The 22,742-nt window shown below is 36.9% G+C and overlaps 1 protein-coding gene across 2 annotated transcripts in view; it reads right to left on the bottom strand.

Moving 5' to 3' along the window:
- The window catches only part of BMPR1A (bone morphogenetic protein receptor type 1A), a 144,784-nt gene that overhangs the window by 10,998 nt on the left and 111,044 nt on the right, over positions 1-22,742 (bottom strand). For both annotated transcript variants that reach the window (XM_069572347.1, XM_069572348.1), the window contains 6 exons: positions 19,974-20,193; positions 15,577-15,739; positions 13,732-13,834; positions 7,711-7,807; positions 7,445-7,544; positions 3,203-3,347 (listed from right to left, as the gene is read on the bottom strand). In XM_069572347.1, coding sequence (XP_069428448.1) covers positions 3,203-3,347; positions 7,445-7,544; positions 7,711-7,807; positions 13,732-13,834; positions 15,577-15,739; positions 19,974-20,040 — 675 coding nt within the window. In that variant the 5' untranslated portion in view covers positions 20,041-20,193. The remainder of the gene's footprint in view (positions 1-3,202; positions 3,348-7,444; positions 7,545-7,710; positions 7,808-13,731; positions 13,835-15,576; positions 15,740-19,973; positions 20,194-22,742) is intronic.

Genomic DNA, 22,742 nt, shown 5'->3' with positions numbered 1-22,742 from the left:
TGCACATAAATTGCTACCTTTCATTTTCAGAAACATGCATCAGCCAATCTAAGCTAATAAAATGTCACTGACGCTAAGGGCCAGGCTGGAAACACAGTTAAACTGGGCTAGATCTCCAAGTATCTAAACCGACTTACTTTATGTATCACTTATTACAAGATCCTTTTGTGATTTCTTTTTAGAAAGTCAGAATTTTTGAGGTCTAATTTATTTATAATAAAATTCACTCTTTTTGAAAACGTGTTTTGACAAATGTGCAGTCATGTAACCACAACCAGACACCACAATTAAGATGTGGACTATTCCTATAACTCAAACAAGCTTCACCGCTTTAAAGTCAATTCCCTCCCCACCGACCTGCAGTCTCTGGCATCACTGATCTCTTTTCTGCCCCTACAGTTCTGAATACGACATAAACAGAAACACACAGTAAGGAGCCTCTGTGTCCAGCTTCTTTCATTCGGCATAAAATACTCTGAAATGTGCTTCGCTGCGGTTACACGTATCAGCAGTTTGTTCCTTTGACTGACAAGCAGTAGTCCACGCTAAGAATGTACTCCAATTTATTCATTTACCACCTGCTGGATTTTGGGGTTGTTTACAATTTTTTTTAATTGAGAATATCTACTTGTTTATTTATCAGGCCACATGGCATGTGGAATGTTCCCTGACCCGGGACCGAATCCGTGCCTCTCCCCAACGCCTGCCTTCCTGGCGGTGGAAGCAAGGGGTCTCAACCACTGGACGGCCAGGGAAGTCCCCAGGCTGTTTACAACTTACTAGAAATAAAGCTGCTGTGAACTTTCACAGTCTTCTTCTGGCACATGTCTGCATATCTTTTCTTTTTTAAATTTATTTGTTTGGCTGTGTTGTGTCTTAGCTGTGGCAGGCAGGATCCTGACTGCTGTGCACAGGCTCAGTGGTTGCAGCTCGTGAGCTTAGCTGCCCCTCAGCATACGGGATCTCAGATAGCCAACCAGGGATTGAACCCATGTCCCCTGCATTGCAAGGCAGATTCTCAGCTACTGGAGCACCAGGGAAGTCCCTGCGTATCTTTTCTATCAACATTTAGCAGAGGGACTGCTTCACTGTATTAAAAGTCAACTATCAACCTGTTTCCCAAAATAGCTGTATTTTACCTATCAATCAGCATTGCATGAGATTTCCAGGTGATCTATCTTCTTTTCCACACTTAATGCTCTCAGTTTTCATCAAACTAGTGAATGTGCAGTAGTATCTCACTGTGTTTAATCTGCATTTCCCTGATGACGCTGAGCATCTTTTCATGTGCCGTTCATATCTGCCATCCTTATATTTTCTTTGGGCAAGCGACTGTTCAAATCTTTTGCCCACTTAAAAGACTGGGTTTTTTGACTCATTACTGAGTTGTAAAAATTCTTCATATATTCTCCAATACAAATTCTTTACCAAAACTCTTCTGCCAGTTTGTGACTTTATTTTTTCATCTTAATAGTATCTTCTGAATAGGAAAAGTTTTAAATTTTAAGAAAGACCAATTTATCATTTTTTAAAATGACTTTTCCTTTTGTGTCCTAAGAAATCTTCACTCAAAGTTATAATAATTTCCTAAAACATTTTCTTTTAAAGGTTTTGTACTTTTATATTTAGGTCTATGATCCATTTCAAGGTGATTCTGTATTGCATATGGAGTGAGGTAAGGGTCAAGATTCACGTTTTGGCAAATGGATACCCAATTTTTCCTGCACCATTTGTCAAATAGACACTCTTCCTCACTGAATTACTGTGGCATCCAAATCAATTGACCACATATGTGTACGTTCATTTTCAGACTCTATTCTGTCCCACTGACATACACATTTATCCCGATGCCAGGATTAAACACTGTTGACTACTGTAGTTCCACAATGAGCCCAGAAATCAGGTAGTGAATCCTCTTTACTCTTTTTCAAAACTGTTTTGGCTCTTCTAGGTCCTCTGCATTTCCAAATAGTCTTTAGAATAAACTCATCAATTCCTATAAAAGTTTGCTCTGATTCTGATTTGAATTGAAATGGTAAATCAATTTTAGGCTAACTGAAATCTCTAATATTGAGTCTTCTGAAACAAAAACAGGATATATATCCATCTCCTTCCGAATGGTTTTGTTAAACTCTTTTGGCGAGGTTTTCTAATTATAAGTGTACAGGTCATACATAAATGCTGTCACGCATATTCCAAATATTTCAAGTTTTTAATGCTATTTAAAATGATACTGCTTTTAAATTTTTAATCCCTGTTTGTCGACAGTGTATATAAATTCAACGCTTTTTGTACAAAGACCTTGTTATGCAATCTTGATAAACTCACTTATTGGTTGCTGTCGTTTCACATTTTCATTCTTAACACTTTCTATGTAGACAATCATGCTGTTCACATATGAAGACAGTTTTACTTTTACTTTTCCAATTTAATGACAGAATTACCTGATTCAATGAATTTTAAAATGAGACATCAATGACTTAAACACATCCAAGTAAACAAAGCATTTAAAATCTGAGTATCTAGTGTTTATTCTAAGTATCCCCTTCATCCTTAAGTCTAAATCTTTCTATACATATAACTCCCTGAGAATTACCTACATCTCCCTTTAACGTTATTTTTATGAACTCTATTTCCATAACATAGTTTCGTACTGAAGTATAAGAAGTATAGTTCTTCTTATGAAGATGATCTGTGGGAGTAACTTCTCTTTGATTTCAGAATCTGAAATAGTTATATTTCTCCCAATCGATCATTTAACCTTAGAGAGGCAAAGAATTTTATACCTGATTCCTCAAGATGGCTGTTAAAAATGTGTGAGCTGATGCTAACACTTACACAGCACTTCATGACCACACTTTCTCTCTTGACCTTGCTTGCGGCTCTGCCTTACCTGCCTATCTTTTCTTATTTCATATTTCTTATTTAAACTGATTTAATCTTCTAGCCATCTCCCTTGTGACTCAGCTGGTAAAGAATTTGCCTGTAATGCGGGAGAGCTGGGTTCGATCCCTGGGTTGGGAAGATCCCCCGGAGAGAGGAAAGGCTACCCACCCCAGTATTCTGGCCTGGAGAATTCCATGGACTCTGTAGTCCATGGGGTCACAAAGAGTCGGACACAACTGAGCGACTTTCACACCACCATATGACAATACATTCTGCATCAGTACACCATTCATGCTCACATGACATTCCAGCTTACCAATAAGGGTAGTCCAGATCCACTACCAGAACTTTGTGACTGGTCAATAAGGTCTTTTAATGATTCTCCAACTGGAATAAATGCTTCATCTTGTTCCAGATCACGATTGTAACGGCGTCTGCTTGAGATGCTCTTGCAATAATGTCTTTTATTTTAAAAGAGCAGAAGATAACTATATTAAAATTCTAAAACAATAAAATTCTAAGGTAAGAAAAATCTCGAGACTGTTGACATTATCATCATTCCTTCATCACATGGGTTCATAACCAAATTAGTCTTATCATAGAATAATATATTCTCTGTTAAAATAATGTCCAAAGATGGAGTTTCTGAAATAGAGAGCTATTTACTACCTTAAAATGGAAAGATGTCCATGGTACGTTGGCAAGTGAAAAAAACCGATTAAAAACCAGCATGTAAAGTCTCACCCTCACTATAAACAGTTTAGAATCATATGCATCTATACTTGTCTGAAAGGATCAGAAAGGATATACAGCAGTTGTAAATAATAGTTATTGCTGGGGATGTAAGAATATCCATTCTTTGCTTTACATATGTTTTTTCATTTGAATTCGTAAACGTAGTTTTACATCATAATGAACAATAAATATACTACCATTTTTAAAAAGGGAAAAGGAGTTTACGGAAGAGAAGTCAAACAAGTTCATTCTGATATTTTTAAAGGTTTTTGAAAAAAACTTCAAATTATGAGATGTTTCAAACATTTAAACAGTAGAGATTAATTTAATTAGCACCCATGTATAAACCATTTAAATTTAATAAATATTAAGCTATAATTTTTTGATATATTTTAAATAAACATTAAAATATTTGAAATTTCCCTCATAATTTCATTTTCTTCTTTTAATCCTAAGAGACAAACACTGTCTTGAAGGTGGCTATAGCCTTCCTATTTACGTATTTGTACCTTTACCATGAAAGTATATATTCACACACAAATTTTTTTCTCTGGATACTAATTTCTATAAATGGCATATGTTGTATTAATATTTTACATCTTGTATAAGAAATTTCTTATGTATTACCTATTTATCCATGTTGATACATGTTAAAAAAAAAACAGCTCATTTCTATTGATGTTCAGTGTGTCAGGCACTGTTCTGTGACTTACTTCAACTTTATTAAACTCCTAAGTTGTAGTGTTTCCTTTTTACAAAAGAGGAAACCATAGGCCCAGGGCTCACCATTTGCCCCAAGTCAGACAGCTGGCTAATTATTCTCCAATGCTGAGGCAAGACCCTTCTGAGTGCTATAAACAGAGCCCCGTGAATTGTGAGGTTTTCAGGTCACATAGCTGGTGGGAAGAGACACTGTCCACGGCCTTGTGTGAGCACTGAATATCGATCCTTTGACCTTTTCAGGCGGTCTTTCTCAGCCTTGGGGGTTTGCTCACTTGAAATCACTGACTAAGATCAGCTGAATATTCTATGGGGCCATTCTGAAGACGTCCACAGAGTTCTTCCTCTATGAAAACTCTCTCCTTTCCAGCACTCTGCACCTATGAACCATAGCTGCTGCTCTCTCCTCAGACTCTCAGCTGTATCTCCTCGACTCAGAGTGCCTGCTGGGCTCTGCGTGAGTCATTCCTGTGTCCCGCAGTCAGGAACTCTTCTCAGGGAGTAAGCTGGGCAATAGCAAGACTCACCTCATCTGCTTCCTGTTTCTCAGGGGTCAGTGTCCTTCACGGCCTGACCGGCAGCTCTTAATACGTGAATGGGGCTTACTGATTACAGGTTTCACTCTGATAATCTGCTGGGGCCATTTCACTGGGCTTACTGGAGGCAGCATATTTAGGTCTTTTTTTCTTGGGCCAGATGGTTGTTCCCTAAGAATAATCTTCTTATACATTATCTAGAGGGAACAAGCTTGGCTAGCACGGTTCTGGAAGGCTGAGGGGCCCACAAATTAGTATGTAAATATTCACTTTACCTCCTTATTTTCACTATACCATTTATCTCACCCTCAGTAACGGGACACCACAGATGGGAACATTTTTGCTCTTTCCCCGAGACAACACTTCTAGCCTTTTGCTCAGGATCAAAGTCACATGATCGTTCAGAATAAGAACAGGGATCTCAACATCAGTGGTATCTGGCAACCAAAATGGCCCACACAATTTCTCACCTCCTGGTACACCTGTCCTTGTTTAATTCCCTTCCAGAAAGCACCAGGGCTGACCTGGGTGACCAGTAAGATATGGATGGCAGAAGAGATGGTGTGACTTCTGAGTCTAGATCACATACAGCGCCCATCTTTCACCTTGGTCTCTGGACCATTCACTCTGCACGGGAAGCCAGGCTTCCTGCTGTGAGTAAGCTCATGCAGGCCGCTCCATAGAGAGGTTCATATCGGAGGGACTAAGATCTCCCTGGAAGTGAGCCCTGGAAGTGAGCTGCCTTGGAAGAGGATCTACCAGTTCCAGCCAAGCTTCCAGGTGAGTGCAGCATCTGCTGACATCTTCCTGAAGGTCATGAAAGATCCCGAGCTGCCCAGGCAGGTCACTCCTGAAGTCCTGACCCACAGAAATGGTGAGCGGTAATAGCCACTGTTTCAGATCACTAAATCTGGGAGTGATTTCTTAACATAGGATTGCACAACCAACACAGCACCTGACCTTCTAAAAACAGACTTTCAGGCCACCCTCTCAGTTTCCCTGCCACCCTCGGCTTAACTTCCAGAGGTGGCTAGTACTGCCAATTCGTGAACTTCTTGGGGGAATTTTGTAGTACAAATCGGTTGCTGTTTGTCTTTCTCAATTTCTAGCCTGGGATTCAGATTTTCTAGGTCTATACTCATCCATAAGCTTCCCAGATTCCACAGCTTTTTGCTGTCATCTTGTCTCCCTGTTCTGGCTGAACAAAACATTTTAAAACTCTTTATTGCCATTTTAGTGGAAGCAACAAAAGTAAAAAAGGATGCTCTATCTAAAAGACCTACTATCAAACATGTGAATCTCTGCCAGTATAACAGGTAAAAAATAAAACCTCAGTATGATTTTAACATATTTTTCATATTTTGAGTATTCTTGAGTCATCTTTTTCTTTTAAGAGCCATATGTATTTCTATTTAAACAAACCATAAGTTCATTTTTTGGTAATTACTGAACTGATTTTTTTAATTTTCGATTTATAGAAGCTCTTTATATTTAAGAAATTAGCTCTTTGTAATATAAGCAGGGGATATTTTTCACTGTTAGACTGTCTTCTGACTATTTATAGTGGTTTCTACCACATAGTAAAGTTTTATTTTTATGTAGTTGACACCATCAATCTTTCCTTTTTTAATTTTAAGGTGTTTTGTGGTGTTTTTTTTGGCTAGTAAGTTTTGTGTCAGATTCAGATTATTTTTAAAAACTATTCCAAGGTTTGTTCTAGTATTTAAGCATTTCACTTTATATATGTAAATATATATGTATATATACATGAATTTTATATCTACATGGCTAAATCTGGCTAAAACTTATTTCAATGTACAAAACTGACTCAGCTTCATTTTTCTCCATTTTTCTCAGCTGCTGCTGAGTCACTTCAGTCGTGTCCGACTCTGTGCGACCCCATAGATGGCAGCCCACCAGGCTCCCCCATCCCTGGGATTCTCCAGGCAAGAGTACTGGAGGGGGGTGCCATTGCTATCTACTCCCAAATCCATTTACTGAATAAGCCAACTTTTCCTCAGTAATCTGAAAAGTTACCTTTATCACATACTAACTTTCTTTATATACTTGGGTCTACTTACAGGTCTAGTAACCAGTTCTACTGATCTCTCGGTTTATTCATCTATCAGTCAGATAATGTTTTACTATGAAGTCTATGCCCTCCTCTAATCACTTTTCCCTTCTGGCAACTGTCTTCTGAAATCATGACTAAATGCAAATAACTCTGAACCACCAAATAACTAAAGAATGGTAATATATAAAATTGATTTCCTGGGATAGGTTTTAAACATTCAGATATAAGAAAGTTCAGTATTCTATAAATAAGGAAATCGTAAGTATTCATGAACATAACAAGAAGTACAGTGTTGTATCCAATTAACTGACTGATAGCTCTGTTCACTCAAGAAAATTATAACACCATTAATTAAAGGAAATATAACCAGAGAATACAAATTCATGGTTTCTGAAATATACTCAGTGTCAATGGTTTCTGCCTACTGGCCTTAAGAACAACTGTTTATATCTACTATTCAACAAAATACTTTGCATCAAAATAATTATCTTACTTGTAACAAAAGCAGCTGGAGAAAATGATCATAGCAATTATGCAGACAGCCATAGCAATGAGCAAAGCCAGCCATCGAATGCTGCCATCAAAAAACGGACCTGACAATGGGAATAAACAGTAAAACAGACGTATTATCTTTCTATTACATCTTAGAAGGAAAAAATAACTTGTAGCGTTGAACTCTAGAAAGCCTGCTTATTGTTAAAACCACAGAAAATAGTTCACTGAGATTTACGATGACTGCACTTTTCTCTGCTAACCTACCTATAACAACAGGGGGCAGTGTAGGTTGTAAATACTGGTTACATAAGTTGGTCCGACAACATTCTATTGTCCGGCGTAGCTGGGCTTTTGGTGAATCCTAAAGGAAGAAAATCAGAAATAATTTGACACAAGAAATTGATAAATACTTTTTAAAATATTCATAAAATACAATTTCCAATTCATCGAGTGAAAAGGACCTGCCAAGTTTATGTGTGAAAAATGATATGGAAAAATTTGGATCTGTGGTGAAATAGTATTGCGAAGACTCTAAAATTTTTTTTTTCTGAAGAAGAATGCATTATGTAGTGTCTGAGAACACTAGACTATAACTTAATTACAAATAAACAAAAGTTTATATATATATATTTTAACCCAAAGTTTGGCATTTCTTAAGATATTACTATTTGTTATTAATAACACAGTAAAGGCATGAGATCTTTTCTTATAAAAGGTGGGTAATACATTTCACTATAATGGCAGATCAGTAGGGTAAATATGAACTCATGGTAGTACCAAGACTTAGCTGGATGGGACTGAAGATCTGACTGAAACGTGGAGTGTGTCCTAGGCCAAATAAATTGCATGTTATAAAAGGTAGTCTAATAGGCAGAAGGTACAGATGATATAACAACTATGTTGAAACTAATGAACCTAATACAGAAGAAAATAAGTGTATGTGGTGAGCGTAAGGGCAAACTATAGAAACAGTACTTCTGATCATTTTTAGAGACCACTAACCAGGTATGTATCCCTAACAGATCAGAAAGTGAGCCCAGGGAAGACTGCAGTCATGGGAACAGATGTCAACAATTACATGCGAAGTTTTATTTAACCAAAAATATAGTATTTGAGAAGTTCTTAATTTGAATGCTGATATTTCAGCACTGCCTGGAAGAAGTGACATTCTGGACCAAAACAGCAACAGAAAGGAATTGTTTGTCATTATAAAAGTAGCAAGAATATAAGCAGATATTAACCATGTTAGTCTTAAATATCAGAGGGCCAGAAAGGGGAAACCTCAGCATAATCAGGTTATTCCTTTTAAAAAGGTGAATATGAGATTCCGTAAGGGAATCTATATGGGATTCTATAAGGGACTTGAGAGTCCCCATAAGAAAAGACGGGTCAAGAGTATTTAGAAACCTCCAAAAGCGTAAGTTTTACACTTTAACTGAATTTTAAACTTTCTAACAAACTATTACTTTTAAATTATCATAAAAAGAGAAAAGGAAGACATGTCAGAAGTTACACAAGTGACTCTGGGAAAAAAAAAATCCCGGATCTAGAGAAAACTTACATGAAGGATGGAATGAAGAGTATATAATTAAAGATGAATAAAAAGAAGTGTAAAGTATCCAAGAACAGTCCCAGTATGCTAAAGTTCAAAATGAGCTTAGCCTTGCAGGTCAGAAAATGTAAAGAAGAATCAGCAAAGCGTTTTTAGCAGCTTAGCAGCGCTACAAGAAAGACTAGCAAGCACTGCTGCTGAGAAAACAGCAGGCAGCGGAGGGCAAGGAAAGCAGCGTCTCCCGTCTCCCGGATGAGCTCGGCCGCTCCAGTCTTCCCCACCAGGGATGATTACAGGTACGAAGGAGGCAGACCCAACACCAGTAAGTGCGTCGGTAAGTGCGTCGGGGTCCCAGAAGTATGCAGAGACCCTGCAGTGTTTCTTTGTTCTGTCTGAATTCCTATCTTCTAAGCTCCAGTGCTTTGGCCACTTGATGCAAAGAGCCAATACATTGGAAAAGACCCTGATGCTGGGAAAAATTAAAGTCAGGAGGAGAAGAGGGTGGCAGAGGATGAGACGGTTAGACAGCATCAACTACTCAATGGACATGAGAATCTGAACAAACTCTGGGAGACAGTGGAGGATAGAGGAGCCTGGCGTGTACAGTCTGTGGGGTCACGAAGAGTCGGACGTAACTTGGTGACTGGAGAAGAGAACACAAAGCTAGATGAATTACTATCACAGGAAGACGAGGGCACCGCGAAGAGGGCTGAACGAGGTGCGATTCAAAGACTTCAGAAACGAGGTGCGTTAACTAGATAGCGATATGTTCTATCACTTTTAACAGGGAAAGAAGGACTTTGCCAACAATGGTTGGAGGCAGCATAGTATTATGAAAACAAGGATTCTGCAATCAAATAGCTTAAATCCTAGCTTTGCCGTTTATTAAGTTTGTGACTCTGAGCAATGATCTTACTTCTTCTCTCTGGGCTTTAGCTTTCTCTCCTGTAAGATGGAGGATAAAAAATACCTACCTTATAGGATAATTGGGAGAAAATGAGATAAACTGTACCAAGCACTTAACATATTAAACTAAACAGTAAATGTTCAAGAAATTAATTCTTCTTCCTCTGGTGAACTTTGCATGGATCCCAGTCAAGATTCTAGAATAAGTCAAAAATGCTTGCGGTCTCTGGGAGGACTCAATGTAGCTTCGCTGAGAATAAGCAACATGAGACCCACGTCTTTCTTACATAGGTTAACTGTATGTCTGGGAAGGCAAAAGTTAAGTGTGTCTAGATTACGATGTTGGTTGACACAACCTTTCTGGTTCCTGCACTCCCCACTGCCACGCCCCACCTAAGCCCATTTGTGTCTCTGATTTTATGTGGGCAATAAAAATCCTTGTGGGGGAGAAAACTTACTCGGCATTGATGAAACAGAGGAGATTCTAACTTATGCAGTGAACCTGAGTGGGGGTGGCGGGTTAGGAGGGGTGCCACAGGAGAAAGTAACTGGAACTAAACTATAAGCAATTGCAGTGCGGCCTCTGAGAAATAATTCACCTACAGGAAGAGACAGGATAAGCTGGATTTACCTACAGAGACCGGACGGTGTGAGGGAAAAAGCAAGGCCTGGGCAAAGAACGGTGATTATCACTTGAACCTGTTTTGATCCAAACCTGACGGCATGTGCGAGCACCGGGAGGAAAGCGGTGGGTGCCAGCAGAAGAGCTGTTCTGCCCAGGTTAGGTGCCAGGTAAATTAACAGTGATCTGTAGCAAGATACACAGAAAGTAACCCCAGTGGCGGTCACTATTTTCATCTGTGTAACCCCTTAATCAGTGGACATGAACTTAGGCAAACTCCGGGAGATAGTGAGGAACATGGAGGCCTGGTGTGTTGCAGTCCACGGAGCTGCAAAGTCGGACACGACTTAGCGACTGAACCACCACCCCTCTAAATGAATTCCGAACACAACGTATTCCCGCATATATTTTTAGGCTAACATCTGAAATGTTTCTTCGTAAGTAGGTGCAAAGAATGTATTGATAATACCTTACTTATTGCACATTTTAAAACAAAGTTAAAATAACTCAAATCTATTCAGGAGCATCTAAATAAAATGGCAATTCAATACCCATCATCACTATTAAAAAAAAATCGGAAAATTTTATAGTATTCCTTTTTCTCCTTATGCTATTTCCTTTCCACATGTTCCACAATCATTGTGCCCTAATGTAATATATCATGAGATATAATTCTCCACCTCAAAAATAAACATATGAATATACTTGCCCTGGCTTCTGAGATCCGTGAGAGAGGGAGCCTACAGTGGGGTACCCTCTGCTATTCAAACGGGCGCCGGTGGCCCAACGTAGATGGTGCAAATCTCTTGTCCTGAGGTTTTATTAACTTTCCCCATAAACCAAGTTACTCAGCCTCTTTTCTCCACTAAATCTTCCTACTATACTATTTCTTCTTAATTTCTTTTATATTTCTAAATAAATAAATAAGTTTTCCTTGCCTATGCCGTCTCCCCTTCAAATTCCCTGGATCCACCAGGGCAGGACCCCGGCATATTAGTATAAAATTGATCAAAATTATATGTACATTATAACCTTTACATAAAAAGAAAATTTTATTGGAAAGGTATGAGATGGACAGGACTTAAATAAAACTAGTTCATAAATTCATGGATAATTCCTTATTGCTAGAATGAGAAAAGTCTGGCATTTATCCCTATTTTTCTCTTTTCCTCTTTTTGGGTGAGTACTAAGATTTTTTGATCACATAAACAAAAAGATGGTAATGGAAGGATTTGTTGTACCACTGTCCCATAATTCTTTGAAGACCTTCCAATCACAGGACAAAGATCTATAATAATCCTACTATGAAAAGTTATTTTAAATGAAGCAATTTGGTTGAAAGCAAAAAATGAAGAACTACCAAACATGCAAATATATTTGCTATCCCCATGTTCCCCACACTGGTACTAAGATTTTGAATTTTAACAGTGTTCAGGAACTTGAGGATTTGCATTCCAGGCTACTAATCAGGAAACCGTGAGAAGGCTGATTGTGGAGAGGAAGGAACAGAGAAACTGCGTGAGAAGCTCTGGTCTCAGGCAGAGAAATATTAAGCATCAGGCTCTATGGAAGTCCCGGATCTGTAAACCGATTCCCTTAAAACTATCCGTGTACCTGGTGGTCCTTGGGTACTGTGGTCAGTATGCACTCAGGGATCTGTGTGATTCAGCTGAAAGCCTGCTTTCAACTAAATTATCAATATGGTGAAAGCTACCATTTATTAAGTCCTTACTATGTATCAGTTGTGCTAAACTCTGTATATATGTTGTCTCTTATTTGATTCTTACAGGAACTCTTTTGTTAATAAGAGAACAAGAGAGTAAAGCGTCAACATTTCTATGTGATTAAAAAGTATACTGAAGTGTGGTTGATAAATAAAACTGGAAGAGACAAAAACAAATCAGCATCTCCTGAATCCTGACAGACAAGGGCAAAGGATTAATTTTAATATGACGAAACTTAACTTTGACAACTATGGACAACCATGTAACCAAACTCATCCCGTTCTCCTTTAGTTATCTGCACCAGTGAGGAATGGGAGAGAGATGGCTGAGCAGCTGCATGAGCGAATGACACCGGGATTTCAGCCGACAGAAAACTCAGTATCTTACTTAAGAATAAGGTATGACAAACCTCTAACATGACATTTTGCTGCACTCAGGAGAAGGAGTTCCTAACTCTCTGCTCGGTCTTCCTCGCCAGACCACAGTCAATTCTGCATATCACACTGAGACACTGAAGAGTGACTCTAAAGCTGATCCTACACAAGCAGTAGTTGAAGTTACTTTGAACCATTATTTTCACTGGGTAAAAACTATAGTGTACGAGGAATAAAGTAATACAAAAAGATTTCACATCGTAAAGGGCGACCGCATTAAAAAGCGATTCAATTTGTTCTCTATGATCCAAGAAGTACAAAGGAAGAGAGATACGCAGTCATTTGGAGGAAAAACTTTCTAAGGATAAGGTCAGGTCATTGCTGCAAATGAAACAGGTGGGCTTGGGAGGTGATGAGCCCCTTACTGCTAGAGGTGAAGCAAACAGAAAATAGGACGCAATGTATGTGACTGTGCACGTGTGCATTCGTGTATGCGCGTAAAGTTTCTACCAATCCTGAGAGTTTCTCACTGATTTGAATAATTTTCTAAAACAGTTGCGGCTTAAATTTGTTAATAAACAGTTCTCTCTGGAGCAGTTTTCAAAAACAGTGGAAAGATCACCTGGGGCAAAATTATTATACAGGATTTTGAAGAGATGAGGGTTATAACCCAAAGCCATCAATATGTTCATAAACTATTACTAATCCTCTGACTCCTTTGCTGTGCTGTTAAAGTAACTCCACTGAGATCTTACCAGGGCTTAACATTTCTAAGTTGTCTTGGGGAGTTATAAAGGTTATTACTCGTCACTTTAAAGTCTTTCTAGTCCATTTTATAATGTACAAATAAGGGTGACAGCATTATTTTTTTTTTACAGGCTTGACAATTTAAAAACAGATGATTTAAAACTTTTTTTAAAAGTAAAATAATCTGTAATTTCAATTGACAAAATCATATAACCTGAAGTAAGAGCTAAGCTTCCTCCAATATATTTGTTCCCAGAACACACAGCAATATGCAGACCAGGCACACTTCTCCTTAGGGAGTCAATGTTTTTCCTGTGGCCCCTCCCTTCTTAATTTCATAGGCCTCAAATTAGGTATTACCTTGCACTGAAAATCAGATCCTTCATATTTCATACACCCTGAAGCTAATGTGGTTTCTCCCTGGTCATCTTCTTCTATGATGGCAAAGCAATGCCCATTAGTTCTAAAAGAAAAAAAGCCAGAAAGACAAAAGATCAACTTCAGATCGGAAGGTACTCATTAAACCTCAGTCTGAATGTGACCAGTTAATGATGGCTGTTAGTTTTGAATAAGAATTACATTCAGTGTGATTTACTGGTAAGTCTACACGCATTTTAAGGCAAATACAAGTTGTCATATTTGAACTAAAATCTACAGGTCGAATAAACATCCAGTGTCAGGCAGTAAAGGATTTCTTTTAAACAAGTGCCCCCAAATATGAAATACTATTCACCTTTTCTTTGTTAATCATAGTCATGTGATCACAGAAAAACTATAAAACTTTATAAAGTAGATAATCTTTAGTGCTTAAAAACATACTTAAAAATAACTTCGTCTCTTTTCATCCATAAGATTTTCTGTATTCCCATACTATACACAATATTATGAAAAAAAACCCTTTCTCGGTGAACCATAAAAATAGATTCAATGACAAAGGAAAGTATATTTGGGAAGATCTGACTAACAAAGATTCTGAGAGGCACTTTTTATTTAATGTGATAAGGAAAAAAGGAGAACTTTTGAATAGCTGAATTTTTAAGAAATGTATATAAACGTATTTGTATTAAATCAAATGTTATTTAGGTACTAGTATGCCAGAATTATCTCCTAATACATTCAAGCTTTAATGAGTAGAAGAAATATCTAAAAGATTTTTTTGTGTTCCTCCTTACTATTCATATCGGTAAGTGTACTGTTACAGTTTAAAGAATCTCGTAGAATTTTTCATTTTCTGAAATGAGAAAATGTTAAGTGACAGGATGAAATTCTGTTAAAACTGATCACTAAGTTTTACTCTGGGTTACCCAAGCCTCTAACAAATAGCTCACATGGACCAAGTATGAACTACAGACAAGAAGTCTGGCAGGAAGTCACCTGGTAATATAATAGGGAACACCCTCCTAACACAGATCAACCAGTCTGTTACAGTAAAGTCAACAACTACGAGAAAAAAAAAACAAATCTAAGATATGGTGAACTATCATACAATTTCAATATTTTGTATGTATACTTCTTGGCTATATATCTGTTCACATTCAAAGAGCATAAAGTATTAGGAAAGTACAAAACAAGTTATTGATTACTATATCTTAGCAACAGGAAGATAACTGACTGAGTCCTTCAGGGTTGTTTTTTTTTTGACTAGTAAGACAATTAATTCTTCACTGTCCCCTAAGAATATGGAACAGAATTAGATGATCATATATAAATATTAAATAGTTAACATAAAATTAAGCAGAAAAATTAAAGTGGTTATATAAAGCAGATTTAGACTGGGGGTTCACTTATAAGAAAATAAAATTATTTAACTATCACAATGTCATTCTTGTAGACCTGTAAAATATTTCAACCAATTTAGAATTACAAGGTTTATGTGAATTTTCAAGGTTTCTTTTTAATAATCTCTTAGTTATCTACAATGAGCATCAAGAACTTTCTGATAAAAAGATCCCTGAATAAACCTAAAATGACAGACAAATACCAGATTCCTTTTACCTCTTTTAAAAGCTACATTACAATGTTACTCTAAGAAAATAACCATCAATCACTTAATATATGTTCCTATATAAAGAACAAGAAGCTTTTGGCTCTTTGGAAAGATACCATATAAAGTTAGGGAAAAAAATTTAGTCAAAGTAAACGATTCTTAAAATAGCACTAAATACAACCCTATTCTCATAACTTTAAGAAGCATAAAATACTTACATGCATGTGTTATTAATAGCATCATCTGGGCAGTGTCCTGAGCAATAGCACTTTAAAAAAGGCAAGGTATCCTCTGGTGCTAAGGTTACTCCATTTTCTGACTTTTTCTGATCGGAGTCTGATTTCATCCCAGTACCATGGAGCATACTGTCTAGATTCTGCCCTGTATTCAAACGTGAAATTGTAAATGAACCATTTCTGAAAATCTAATTCTTTTATTCCAATTTTTTAGTGAGGGGAAGTTTCTATGCTTTCTTAACTGCATTAATTGTAGTTGTATGCTTTTAATTAAAAATAAACTTTATTAATATGATTACATTTACTAACAGCCTAAAATGCACAGATAAACTATCTCAGCTCTCACGGGATATACGGGGATGACTATGTCACAATTTTCGCACTAGTGAAAGACAAAAGTGGCACAAGGTAGAAAAAAGGTCGTAACTTGTAAGAAAGGTACAAAATGAAAAGCAGTTTCAGAACAGTTAGATAATTCCCACCATTAAAAAACTGACAAATTATGGTTCCTTTTAAAGACACTTTGGTTCAAAACTTGTGACCAGCTTAAAAAAATTAAGTCCTTTATTTGTACGTACCTCTATGTGAAAGTGAAGTTACTAAGCATTTTGCTCTGGATTTTAATTGCTTAAGTAAGGGAATTGTGAGAGTCTGGGGACTAATCATATTATCTGGTGCCTTTTATTCTCAAGGTCATTGGTTCAAATCCAGACTGTGCTGCCCGAAACTGAAGGGTACTTGAAGGGCAGTAGTTGGAGCCTGGAAACAGAGCTGTGTTCTGGCACTAGTATCGTAGCCTCAAATGACACTTACTGTCATATTTGGTACTGATTCTTTCAGACCGAAAGCAGAACAGAACTAAAGCAATGTTTTAGTAATCCCTCCCTCTGAATCAGTGAAATCAGCTAGGCTACTCCTTGTGGGGGTAGGTCTTCAGAGGATAAAATGTAGAGCCAAACAGGTACAAAATATTAAGAGAATTATGTATGCATCTCATTATAAATGTTAAATAAGTGATTCAAGGCATAATGTGAACCTGAGACTTAAAATTTAGCTATTCTGGTGAGAACTACTGAAAAAAGAAAAAACGTACATACCCATGGATAACCAGAAAAGAATGTGCTGCTCAATAAATTTTAGTGATTCCATGCCTTAAATTTTAATAATCCTCACTTAATCCTTTAAACCGCTACAAAACATAGACTTCATTTATGTTAACATCAAGAGAAAAAAAGGGTGTGTGTGTGGGGTGGGGCAGGGGGGAAGAGTGTCAAGAAGGGAAGAGATCTATTGGGAAAGAAACGAGGAAACCTAGAGTCTGGTCTGCTATGCCCCTCCACCATTTATTGAGCTGGGTGATCACAGACAACGCATGTCAGTTCAAGCCTCATTTACTCAGTAAGACCACAGGACTACAACACATCTGAGGTCTCAACCAGCTTTAAAATCCTATTACAGTTATAGAAGGAAGCATCGATTTAACTATGGAGACCAAATGGCAAATAATATGTGCACATAGCTGGTTTCTCAAAACTCTAGTGATACACAGGAAAAGCAGCATAGTATGGCAGAAATAACACTGAAATAACAGTGAGAAGTCAAAGGTTCAAGTCTTGAATATCTGATATGTTGAGATATTAAACTTCAGGCTTTTATCTATAAAAAATGATGACAATAATTTCCAATTAAGAGATTATATATAGATCAAATGAACGCATAATAAAGGGCTTAAATATAAAAGTGTATAAATGAAGATAGTACTAAGAACAAAAAAATTATACTAAAAGATCACCAATACCTGGAAAATTCAAAGTTACATGATGGTTAATACACATAACTTCCTAGAACAATGAATTTAAGAGCTAAAAGTACTTTAATTGCAATAATGTGCATCTGGGGTTTATATTATCTCAAATATTTAAGTAACAAAACAGTAACTAATTACAGGCCAGCTACGTGCAGGCAAGTTACTGAATGCTGGAAACTGATCTGGTTCTTGAGAAACTTGCAAGAAGGCAAAGATGTATGTGTGTGGAGGGGATAAGCACATAAATAAATACAATTCAGAGCGCAATATAATACAAAGGAGCTATGCAAACAAAGGATGGAGCTAGTAACACAAACTCATTCTCGGGTGTCAAAAGCAAAGAAACCTGAGCTACACCTTGAAGCTGTAAAATCTCACCAAGTACAGGTGCAGGGAAAAGAAGGCAGTCTCTCCACACTCTCCCTAGGCGACAGCACCTATTCCCACGGTTTAAATAAACCTCTTTGGTGATGGTTTCTAGATTTATCCCTTCAGCCTTGACTCGCTTAAGCATCTCGAATGAAACTCATCTAAAATGGAATGCTTGACTTCTCTCCTCAAACCTGGTCCTCCCCAGGCTCAACCTCCAAAATGTATCTCCGTTTGTCTCACTTTGGTCCAACTCCACTGCCATCTCCTGGGTGCATCATGTCACTTCCAAAGTAAAAGGATCTCGACATTGAGCTCCCAACCTCTGCTTTTGCCCCTCCAGTCCGTCTCCTACATAGCAGCCAGAGTTACCCTATACACCTAAATCTGATCTTATCACTCATCTGCTTAAAACAGTTGTATGGCTTCATATACACTCGGAATACAGTTCAACTTCCTTCACCATGCCTACTGACACCCCACAGGATTTGGACCCTGTGGACATCTCCATCATCAACTCACCGCACTTCCCCTCCATCATGCCCAGACATAAAGACCTGTGTCAGTACCTAGAACATGCCAATTTCTTTCTACCCACAAGTCCTGTGTTTACAAAGCATAAAATTATAAGTTGGGGATGGGCTGAAGCTACAGGTTATATATGTAACACCACTCTAGCAATCTGTAGTAATCTCTAAGAAATAATTTTTGCACATTGGTTTTAGTTCTTTTCATTAAGAGTAAATATTTTAATCTTATTATTTGAAGGCAAATAATAGTTATCAAAGACTAACCAACCTTCTTTGAAAGGAAATGTAACAAATTTTGCTCTTCCTCAGAGAGATACAGTGCTAAGACTTTTCATTAAATTTGTTAACTAAAACCCAATTTATTTCATCTAATAAAAGTTTATTGGGACTTCCCTGGCAGTCTAGTAGTGAAGATTCCAACCTTTCACTGCAGGGGAAGCAGCTTTGATCCCTGGTTGGGAAACTAAGGTATCACATGTCACATGGCATGGTCAAAAAAAAAAAAAGCTTATTATGTAACAACTTATGATGGGGAATGAGAATTTTGTATCATACTGTGGAGATTAAAAAAATTTAATACCAAATAGTGATTACCTGGGAGTAAGGTAGCAAAGGCTATACTAATGTTACTATTAATTTAACTCATCTTAAAACTATAACAGTTTTGACTGGTACTGATCAACAAGGCATATAATAACAGAATTAAAATAAAGATGTTTTATTAAATAATATAATGTTTCACACAAAAAAAGCAGCTTTTGCAAGAGCACTCTTGTGTTCAAGCATGGAAAAATAAGGGTGCTAAACCCAAGGCAAAATACAAAAGAAGCTAAGATTTCAATACAACATTCATTCTTTAAAATGAAAATTTAAAGATTTATGCAGTTAATCATAATTCTTATCAGTAGATATTGTCACTGTGAACAAAACATGAAGAAAAGTCTTTAAAGACATCAACTTTAAGAGAACAAAGATGTTCAGTAAGTTCTGTAAAACCATTTTGTCAAATAGCACTCTCTTTAGTTGAAAATACCGTCCTAATTAAACCATACAGGAAAAAGCTCAGGTGTAAATATATAGCCCATTTGATCCTAAGAATCATCACAATAACTTCCTGTTTGGGAGTTCTATGCTGTAAATGCACAATGTAGAATTACAATACTGGTCATAAATAAAACTTTTGAGTGCTCAATCTTGATATTTGGCACACAGACATTATATGTATGTTTTTAAACTCTTTTAACAACAACGCTTTTTTTAAAAAAAACTGTTTATTCCTTATTGTAATTTAAAGGAGAGGAATTTTAAAACTAAGTCCCGAGTATCTATTATCCTATGTGTCAGGCACTAGGTCAGCCACTTTACATTTTACCTCATTCAATCCTCCTAAAACCTGATGCTGCATGTCATAATGCCTATATTAGAGATGACAGAATAGGCTCAAAGAGGCTGAGATTTTACAGAGACTTGGAAATGTTTCTGTCATAGTGAAGTTCAAAAATTACTTAGCATGTGTCTATCCTTTGCCTCTATACTTAAAAGCTATTGGCATACTGGGCTTAACTGTTCAAAATGGGACATGAGTTGAAAGAGCAGTCCTAATAATGAGTGCTTTTTTTACATACAGAAATAAATGACTAAAAAAAGAGATACGGTTGCTTAAATGAATTTACCTTGAACATGAGACAGGACGAACAGGTAGGCTCCCAATAACCTGATGTAAGTGTACAGCTGAGTCATTGTTCAATTTTAACGTTTCCTGTCCAGTGTTACCTTTAAAAACTGGTCTTGTATGGTCACTAATTTAAAAGACTTCTATTCAATCAGATTTTCTTGTAAAAAGTCTCAATCACGTAACAATGACTCCAACTTCCACTGCTTTCTTCCTGACTCCTGAAAGATAAAAATATTAAAAAGGAAATGAATATAACTGAATTCTAGAAGGTTTCTAACAAACTAAGAGAGGAAAACAAATGCCCAAACATATCTTTAAACAACACAGTACATTTTCAAAGATTAAAGCTATCTTTGTTTAAAAAAAAAAAAGGCACCATAATTCAAAAGCTTAAATAATTTAGTAATAGGTTGCCACTTCTCCTGACCTTAAATTAACCTTAGGTAAAAAAAGATAAGAACACTAATAATCTCAATAGTCTTTTCTGGTTGCTCTAAATAAAACACTTTTAACACCATTAAGAAAATTTCTAAATATATTAAGAATAAAGCAGGAAGAGCTGAATTTAAAACACTAAACAATTAATCTCTCAATCTTAGTAGATGTGATAAAACACTTTGAGTCTTCTACTAACGTATTCTGTAGCTAGAAGAGAAGGTCTATCTAGGAAAACATTTAAATATGCAGTGTGCTTCATCATTAAAGGAAAAACAATAGAAATATATCTTAAATAAAATTATTTCCATAAAATATTACAAATCTGACTTCATTAGGAGAAAACTGAGCTTTTAAAATGGATGACGTGAAACATAACCTCTCCAATTAAGGTTTGACAATTATCAAATAGTTAAATAGTTAACAGAAAAAGAGGTTAGGGTGTATAAAAATGAATATAATTCTGGTTTTCCCTCATTCTACTGGTCCAGGCAACTGATTTTACTGACTTAAACCTGAACTATTCCTAAGTGAAAATGGTTTTATTTGTAAAATAATTACCCTGGCATGAACTCTACCATAAATAAAATAAATCAAGATTTCTATTTTAGCTAATAATTTTTCACTCTAGCTCTCCAAAGGCACTTTGAGAATTGAGGAAATAAGGTTTAGAGTGAGATGTCATTTATATTTTGCATTTTATACATATGGTTTGTTCTAAAATCTCTACAATTTCTCACTACTATGACGTTAAACTGCTTTTCATCAACACAATGCTGAGAAAGTAAGATGTAAAGTCTAAAATTACTACAGAATAACATCTATAATAATGACTTTAACAGTATTTTTAAGAAAACTCACTTCTTCAAATTATGGGATTGTGATTCTAGGGATATCTCTTCCATGATTCAAATTCAAAGGAATTTTCCAGTATATTTCCAACCCTGATCTCTCTCCCTATTTCTATATGCCTATTAAATACTCGGCTAGGATTGCATTCCATCTGCCCAAATCAAACTTATTAACTTTTCTTCCCATTCCTCTAGGCATGCCTCCTTCTCTTCCTCCTCCATCTGCTATCAGAGGACAGTGGTGCCATCTCTCCAGCCACCCATGCCAAAAACCCTGGCATCATTCCTGCCTCTCTTCTTAGTAACAGCTCTCACTCTCTCCCTATACCTTCACACATTTATTGGTTTACTCACTTATTCACCAACAGTGTTTTCTGAGTAGGTATTACACATTAATGCAAGGGGCTACGAATAAAAACATGACGGATTCTGCTTCAAGGACCTCACAGTCCTGCGCAGAAAACTGACTGAGATGACTGATTCCATGCTTCCGTGTCACTGTTTCTTCATCAGTGTATTTAAGTGAATATGTGGTCTTGTCTCATTAGAGGTACAGGCAAGGCATTCTGCAGTCAAGGAGACCCTAGGCATCTGTACAGGTAGAGCCCCTTTCAAAGGAAAGGGATCGTGTGTGATTCCTTCCACACAAACAACTGCAACTCTACCACTCTTGGCACACGTTTCAATCTTGGATCTGCTTAAAGAAGTAACCTCACCTTTCTGGGTGAGTTTCCTCATCTGTAAGACTGGAATTATATTCTGAGAATACTTATTCTGAGAACTAAATGAGGTAATACCTAACATATATTCACCTCTATGTAGCAGAACTATTATGAATGCTTTGAACATATTAATTTACAGAACCATTACAACCATCTTACAAGATAGGCTTATTATTTTAAATAATAATTCTACAGATGAGGAAACTAAGGCAAGTGGAGTTTAAGGAATTTATCAAAGATTACACAATTGGTAACAGGTAGGGCCATAATTCTAATCAACAAGATCTAATGCGGGTGTCCACATCTTAAATGCTACCCTAAGTTGCCGTGCTGGGTCTTTTATGTACATTACTTCATAAAGTATTTAGAAAAGCCTGCTACAGAGTAGGTGCTTAAAAAAAAGTTTCTTCTTCTCAAACATGTTTACGGCATACTTGCAAACCCTGCACAGAAGTAGCAGGTGCTACCCGTGACAATCCCAGCTGCAAGACATTTTCATAGACTAAAAACTCTCCGACAACTTGTATGGAGAACAGCTTTAGCCAAGAGAGGGCTGAGGGTAAAACGGCTTCAAGAGCTTCACTGTAATCTAACAAAGGAAGTCCCTAATCTTCAAAAGAAAAATGTTAGGTTTTAGCTGACTACAAGCTCAAAAAGCATCAGTGCTTAAGACCAACAGCTAAGAATGAAGACAGTCTGACCAAGCGCTGATAGAACACTGCCGTAGTCAAAGGAGTAACCATCTTACTTTATTCCACC

Source organism: Ovis canadensis, chromosome 25, assembly GCF_042477335.2.
Source record: "Ovis canadensis isolate MfBH-ARS-UI-01 breed Bighorn chromosome 25, ARS-UI_OviCan_v2, whole genome shotgun sequence".
Lineage (NCBI taxonomy): Eukaryota > Metazoa > Chordata > Mammalia > Artiodactyla > Bovidae > Ovis > Ovis canadensis.
This window is presented reverse-complemented; position numbering and strand designations above follow the sequence as displayed.